The sequence below is a fragment of the Lissotriton vulgaris genome, chromosome 6 (genome assembly GCF_964263255.1).
Source record: "Lissotriton vulgaris chromosome 6, aLisVul1.2, whole genome shotgun sequence".
Lineage (NCBI taxonomy): Eukaryota > Metazoa > Chordata > Amphibia > Caudata > Salamandridae > Lissotriton > Lissotriton vulgaris.
The window spans coordinates 1,763,990,234-1,763,998,401 of NC_141694.1; the positions used below are offsets into that span (position 1 = coordinate 1,763,990,234).

An 8,168-nucleotide genomic window follows, 5' to 3' on the forward strand; every position below is an offset into this window, starting at 1 on the left:
GCTTCTATCCGTGCCACAGCTTTCTATAAACTTCCATCCTGTCACAGTCTTATCCCCGTCTCAGTCATCTCTAAACTTCCATCCCCACCACCGCCTCCTCTAAACTGCCTCCTTTACACTTCCGCCACAGCCTCCTTTACACTTCCACCACAGCCTCCTATAAGCTTTCACTGCTGCAGAACTAGGGTGGAAAGGTCTAGGTGCTAGTAACATTACAGGAATAAACTAGTTGATAGTTAAAAGATGTATTTTCGTCTCCTGGAATACAACATAGGCTCTTCTGGGCGGCTGTGCACCAGTCAAAACACAATTAAGGGGAGTAGGCACTTTACCTCACCTCGTCTTGTACAACACCCTACGGCACTACAAACTCCGCACATGTAAAGACAAACAAAATGCATTCCCCCCTCCAAAGTTACATGAATAAAAAGTGTTGTCACTTTCATAATATGCGATGCCACAGGCATTTTAACACTTTGAGAAACCAGACAAGGAGACCAATTCACCTATGCACAGGCAACATCAAAGCATGTGGTAAGTACACTAATCCACCTGTCTAAAAGGTTGAGCACCCATCAGCTGAATATGGATTGTTCTGTCAACCATCCAACGGAACTAACAAGGACAGAATGCTACGTAACTGGTTCCCAAATTGAGAGAGCTCTGCAAAGCACACGCAATACTCCCAGACAAGCAACCCAAACGAAATTACACCCTGACAGAGGTCAGTGACAAGTAAATGCAGGAAGCGGCTACAGTCACCTCCATCTTGGCTTTGACACAGACCTTGTTGTTCCAGCACAATTTTTGAGCTCCTCTGGTTTACCAGTGGATCACCAGCATTGCGATAACTTGTGTCTTCCTAACAGAAAAAGAGAAAGCCTTACCTCCATCGCCAGTGCTGCTGTCTGCTGGTCATAGTGGTTCAGAAGATTGGGCATGAAGGTGGTGTTGTATGGCAGGTCCTGGCACATCCGCAAGGTGATGGGTTCACAGGCGAAGAGGGAGTGTCCCAGGGCGTGACCAACAACGGTCAGTGGTGAGAGCCAGAAGAGCCACAGGATGCCCATCTTTCTATACATGCTGCCTGTAGACGGGGTTGCCAGACGCCGCTGATGTCCTCATGAGGAATGCTTGTGTCTTGGCTGTAGAGATCCGCCTGGGGCCCACGAGGTCAGAAGAATATAGATGGTGCCATTTGATGAGATCCATTTGTGATCAACTTCCAGTGACGTAGATACTCTTTTGTCTCATCTTCTTGACCCCGCATTGTTGCCGGATGAAGAAATATTTATTTTGAATAACTGTTTTCCAGAAGAGGCCAACTCATCCCTCCTAGGACTATCAACCGCTCCAGTGCTTTTTTTCTGAAAAAAAGAAAAAGGAATCAAAATGCCGTACCAGGTAGAAAGATAGTATTTGTATTTTATATGGTGGCTATGGATGAGGTGCCCACTTCCACGACTTGCAGAATGGCATACAGACATGTTGTATTGTAATACTCAAGCCGATACATATTGTGAATTACTACCTCCCAGAAATCGTCCCAGGAACTACTGGGGTGCATACCAAACGTACTTGTTGAGTAACGCTAACGGGACAACAGCAGAGTCACAGATCGCCACTGAGGTGGTATTGTCACCAGAGGCAGGAACATAGACGATGGCTGACCCCATGGGTGGAGGTTGGTTTACACTACTTGAGTTTCACATACCAATCAGTCCCCCCCCACCACTACATTGGTTAGTAGAGCGACGATTTGTAATTGCAGGAGATACTGCTTGTACAAATGATAGGATTATATTCAAGATACTCCCCGTTAGACCTGTCAGCCTTAGGGTGGTCTTTCCCTATTTTATTTCGCTTTTGCCTCATTTTTCCCCACCTTCTTTTTGGTTGGCCTTAAGTCTCTGGACACCTTCCCATTGCTAATCAATGCTACGGTGCAGGTGCTCTGTTCCCCCAACATGGCTGCCACTGACCCCTGGTACTGCAGCGTGGTCTTGTTAGATGCACTATAGTAGCCAGGAGCTGGCTGGAACCCCTAAACATTGTAGCAATACCAGCCTGCCTGCCTGCCCATAGCTAGAGTGAGGAAGCTCCTGGAACCTTCCAGAATAGGGGAGTGGTCACCAACTTCCAACTGCCACTACAAAAGAAGAGGGAGGGAAACTTTCTGGCAGTTGGGGCATCACTGACCTGGGGGACCCTACGCAGGAGACTTAGGCGGTAGGGCCTAGTCAGGAACCTATACCACTGGGGGTGACAGGGTTTAGGCGCTGCCCACCAAGCTGTGTGAGGAACACTGAACTAGCCCACTGATCTGGCCCGGCGGAAGGGGAGCCCAGGGACCACCTGAAGAGATCTGCTGAAGAAACTTGACATGCCTTCAACTCAAACCCCCCCCGCTCTTCAAGTAACTTCAACCAAAGGGCGCCAGAACCAACAAGCGCCAAGAAGGAACTCCCCTGCGCTAATCAGGACTACTGGGGATCAGCCAGGTACTGTGCTGTGCCAATTCTGCCCCTCTGTCTGCCCTATGGCCCTAGCGCTGTCCTGCCTGGACTGTCTGCTAAGCGCGCTCATTCCCTAGCGCTAGCATCCTGAACTGCCTAGCTAGCTGGACTGCTTGTCCTGCGCAACCGAATTGTGCCCCCCTCCAGCGCTCCCCTCTGTGCCTTGGAGAAGCGCTCGACCCCTGCAGCCTGCTGAAGCGCTATTGCCTGCTGAAGCGCTATTGCCCATTGGAGCGCTGTGTCCCCAGAGGTGCTATAATTTAGCCTCAAGCGCTCACCTACTGGGTCCTGTGGAGCGCTGGTAGGGACGAACCCGTGAGGAACTTTCTAGCGCTCCTCTTTCCCACGAGGCACTGTAAAGATAGAGCGCTGTGGGCACTGTGAAACTCCCCTCCCGACTGGCATCTGCTCTGGCGGCCCCCGACGCCAGGAGAGGGCTGCCGCCGTGCTGTTGTGGGCCGTGCCCGGCCCGAGCGTGAAGAGTCCCAGCGGCGGCCCCTGGAGCCTTGGGGAAGGCCGCTGCGAACTGCAAGCCAGCCGCCGTGAATTCCAGCCAGGCCGCCGCTACTCCAGAGCGGGCCGCACTAGGCCTGATGAAGCAGACAACCCGCTCCACATGACGGGGGCTCAGACCATGCCCCTATTAGGCGCCGCGCAGCGATAGGCTGAAGCTGCCGCGCCCTCCAGTACTGCCTGCTGATTGGCCGCTGTGGCCGAGCCTCCTTTCGTGCCTCGCACCTGATTGCTTCCCGGGCCGCCCGCGTCATCACGGACCCGGGAACAGGTCACCACCTCACCGGAGGGCTCAGGGAAGACTGAGGGCCCTCCCCACTATGAGACACCATCGCAAGGAGCCCAGAGAGGCCCGAAGACCAAGGTAACCCCCCCGGGGAGGAGGGCGGGAGGGCGGAAGGCCGGAGGAGGCCCAGTTCGCCCCTCCCCTGGGGAAGACTGTTGCAGGGCCCCGTTGGCCTTAATTGGCCTGTTAATATACTGGACCTGGGCCAGAACCCTGCAGGACTCCCTTGAGACCTGCGTTGGTTGGAAATAGCCCCTGTTGGTGAACGGATTGTTCACGCTTGCCTTGTGCTGGCCCAGAGGGTTATGATTATTTCTGGCCTGATGAAATGTTTATTCCTGATTAATTTTACCTAAGGCAATGGTTCACTTCTACTTACTGGAAGGTTATTCATCCCTGATGCAATGTTCATAATTACTTGGTGATATGTTTCCTCTTGTCTAACAAGATGTGGCCTGGCATGTAGAGATCCGATTATTCCTAATTCATGGAATGTTATTTAAATGTCTTTCTAAGGAATTTCTTGCAGGTAGTGACTAGGAGCAGGCCGGTTGCCAGGCCTACCGTTATTTAATATTTAATATTTATTTATTTAAGTATTTATGGCCGGGTAATGCAAAACATGTGCTTTTAAGGGAAGGAAATAAGTCAATACTACTGTGATTTTTGATTACCCTGATCTTGATCTTAGATAAAACTTATTTATTTGAATCAACCATACTGGTGTGGTCTCAGTCTTTGCGTGCATTCATTGTTTCAGCGGATGAGTGTGCTGTGTAGTCACTTTACACCGAAGCTTCGGGTGCCTACCTGCTCGAGCCAAGCTACCCCCGGGGACCTGGTGACCCCAGTTCCTACACTCCCTGTACACCAGAATTCTGCCCTCGAGTACAAATGTATTTGTAGGATTTTGTGATCTGATATCATGAACTACCTGTCCATGCCAAAATTTAGTTTTTTGAGTTGTACGCTTTTGGTTTTATGCTGAAAACAATAAAAACTAAATACATTGTTTTAAAATTATTTTCTATGAAATTTTCACCATGTTACTCTGCAATTAGCCCCTTCCTTTGCACTTACATTTTCTGCACACAAGTAAACTGGAGTGCCGGGAGATAATCAAATTTGAGCAAGAACGCAATGTGCACAGAGAGTGAAATCTTAAACTGGGTCTCCAAGGTCAACAGTCTACTGGTTAAACTACTAGCCAACATCTCATCTCATCATGATAGTTTTAGTTTAAAGGCTTCCCAATGAAGCATTATAATTTTCTGAAAATGGTCAACCAGGCCCAAGCAAAGTATTTTACATAACGAATAAAACAGGATTCTATAAGGAGTAGTCCGAAAGCTACTGGTGGCTCTCCAGCTACCTATAAGTTGATTTCCTATGTGCTGCCCAACCTTTTGCTTGGTTGAATGGATATATGGAAGCATTGAAAAGCACTAAGTTGAGACAAAAATGTGTGCATTTTCAGAACTGACGTTTTGGAGAAAAGAATTTACATTTCAAAAATATATTTAAAGCAGATATTTCTCCGATAGATCATGGAGTGCTGTGGTGGCTTATTACTAATATTATTACCTTGGTGCAAGGGACATTGCCTCTTTAACTGTTAAGTATTACTAATATAGAGGCATTGCACATAGACAACGCCGTTTTAACATTACAGTAGGCAATCATGCCTGATGCATCAAAGTAATTACTGCCGGTAATCTTGCATATGCCATCTACTAATATAACCTAGTCTGATGTGGTCTCATTTACAACACTAATAATATTAGTAGCTCAGGATCATTCTCATTGATCACAAGTAGTTCTAGTTTGGAGATCCCTGGAATAAAACAACAATAACCCTGGAGACGATAGTTCAGTGATAAGTGAATGCTGCGTTTGAATGAATAGCTCTTGAAGCCAGACCGGTCTTTGGAAGGAGAAAACCAGCAGCCAATAAAAATAAATAGTAAGTTAATAGGGAAGACACAGGTGGGAAAGAAACCGACGTAGAAAACAAAAGGAAAATTCACAAAGGAAAACAACACAACAGAAAATAAACAAGTGGAAAACAAATGGCAAAGACAAAGAGGGGAAGAACAACACGGAAGACAGACAATGTATGCACAAGAGGACTGAGTAAAACATTAAAAAGTCTGTCTCCGTCTGCAAAGAAAAAATTAAACAACAAAGATTGCCTTCTGTGTACAATGCATGTATGATCTAAATAATTTCATGTGTGATGATTTGTTATAATTTTGAGATGTAATGTAGCCCCCTCATATCCCCCTATGATAGCAAACGGCATGAGTCGACTTGGAAACATTCCACTAAATCTCAGGTATGTTTATATCTCATTATCCATTTGGTTATATCAAATATTCTAAATGTAATCTTACTATACTAAGTGTGCCTAAAATCTTGAGGCATTGTTGAGTTCATACACGTAGTGATGTGTGGCCTTTTGGTGAGGTAAAACTGCAAGGTGTAAGCTCAACAACTTTTGGTGCTGCCATTTCCCGAGTACAGTAATACTTTCTCTAATAGGGGGCTGCTTGCAATAAGGCCCCTAGTAGACAATATTTCTCATGTAGATTATCTACAAAATGAAAAATCTGCAAGATAAAAGATGGCCACACACGTGCATTTATTTGTACGATTAACTTTTTTCCCTCCACAGGTGAAACAGTTCTCCCTCTGGAGAAAACCTTTACCCTGTAACCAAATTAAATACAGAAATGTACTGGTTGTTTCAGAGTGGAAAGAATCCTACCGGAACGTCTGTAAATGCCCACAAACTTGAGAGTTGTGGGTGTCTTTTGCATTCTACCTTTGAAAAAACTCACTAGTTCACACCGGTACCCCTAAACGTGCAACCCCAAAAACTTTTACAGAATAGCAAGTGCACTTTATGATTTTCAAATGTCATGTATCATTATTTTGTGAATCAGGGCTGCTGTAATTTAATTTAATTGCGGGTTTATATAGCGCTAGGATCGACTCCCGGAGGAGTATCTCCGCGCTTCGACCGCTGGGGAACCCGTCCTGGCTCACCCTGAGAGATGGTCCCTAATGGGTATCTCTAAGGTGCGACCAAGCATCCCCGGCGGTCTGGGGGGGGGGGGCGTTGTGAAGATGAGGCAAGCTAATGCCCAGAGTTTCCGAGTGTGATCGCTGGTTAGAGTAGGCACCGAGGCGAGAATTATCGAGCCCGCTGACCCTGGTCCACGGCCCTGCCGCGTCGGGAATCAAACCCTGGTCCCGGGCCGTCCTCTGCTTACGGGTCTGCCGCCTCTAACCAGTGAGCCACACCACTCCACTCCACTTGGGTCTGCCGTGACAGCACAGCTATCTGTATGACCCATTGTGATTAGATCTTCAAACATATGCAATTATAGGCGTTGGCTGTGATCAGAGTACTGGTTCTCTCTCGCCTTTTGCCATTGATTGGCTGCTGTATCATTCTCATTCCTATTGAGTGTTTGTATTGCAGTGCATGAGGGGCTATTTTAAATGTTAAAATTATTCTAATCATCACGCATTCAAATATTTCTCTCTTAGATGTATTATATACTTAAAGCAGTCATTTTATTTCACAGAAGTGTATGTTAACGTTTGCGGCAATAGAAACAACCTAAACCTAATTTTGCCAAGGAGCACTGGTGTCACTGGCCTGCATATCACAATTGATGCTGCTAGGAAGAAATTATCCACAACAAATATGAGCCTGTCTCCGTCTGTTTGTCATGTAAACAACACGGACATTTCCGCAGACTGGTGACAGAGCTGCCATCAAAGAAGCTCATTAGCTTTGAAATGTAGAACCCTTGATACACATCTACAACTGGTTTGTTGAGTCCCAAGGCCACTGACCACTGCATGTTATCCTGCTCCACTGCTGCAAAGACTCTCACGTGCACTAGAAAGGACCTAGTATAACAAGCTAAAAAGACTGTAGAATTACAAGATGACACCAGGCCATTAGGACACCACGTTGAAAGTCATGGGCTTTCATTTAAAGTTTGTGCATTGTACAAACAAAGGCCCTGGTTTTCTGGACCCAACTCACTGGATATCAAATCCAGGACTCAACAACTGGAGTGCAGTGACCAAAAGCCATCAGGCCATCCTGCTTTGTCCTGCAGTCACAGCAAGAAATGCGACTTGTCCCACAGATGGGAGATGTTTACTGTGACATCTGATGTAAGAGGAAAGGAATAAAGCCTTGAACAAGCTCGGGGTATTTAATAAATCAGACTTGTTCAACAAGCAAAGTCTTGCAATAATTAACAATACATCACCTCATCGACGAGCACGGCACCACACTCTCGGGAATGTCTGAACAGACAATCGGGAAAAATAAAAAAAACAGTAAATATGCGTTGAAGCATTTACTGAGACTCATGAAATACTCGTGACCTTCTCCAAATACAGACTGTGCACCCACAGTATACCTTACTCCAGTGACATACGAATTCCAGCTGTGACTTTAAGTGCATGGGAAGCAGCTTGTCCAGTCTCAGCTCAGGGTCGGCGGCCTGGGCCCTTCCCGAGGAGAGGTAAACCCCCAAAGGCCACGCGTGCTGTTATCATATTACAGTCAAACTACATCGATCGCCGCATGTCTCCCTCGTTGGATGGGCGTGTCACACCTTAGGAACAAGTCTACCAGCCTCCGCGGTATCACGGGCCCCATCAGAATACCACACGCCATGGGGAAAATGACGTCAACGTTTGTTAAAACAAAAAAAAAAAAAGGTTTTTTTAATAAAACTCTAAAGACCAAACACTTATGGTCACTAAGGTGGGGTCACCCCGATTATAACCAAGTTTCTGATTTAGGCGAGTTAACGTCACTT

The 8,168-nt window shown here is 46.6% G+C and overlaps 1 protein-coding gene across 1 annotated transcript in view; it reads right to left on the reverse strand.

Annotated features, from left to right (window-relative positions):
• Nucleotides 1-1,361, reverse strand: part of FZD3 (frizzled class receptor 3) — a 185,094-nt gene extending 183,733 nt beyond the window's left edge. Inside the window, exon 1 of the mRNA XM_086928017.1 lies at nucleotides 888-1,361. Within this exon, the coding sequence (XP_086784143.1) occupies nucleotides 888-1,082 (195 nt within the window). The 5' untranslated portion in view covers nucleotides 1,083-1,361. The remainder of the gene's footprint in view (nucleotides 1-887) is intronic.
• Between the last annotated feature and the right edge of the window lie 6,807 nt (nucleotides 1,362-8,168).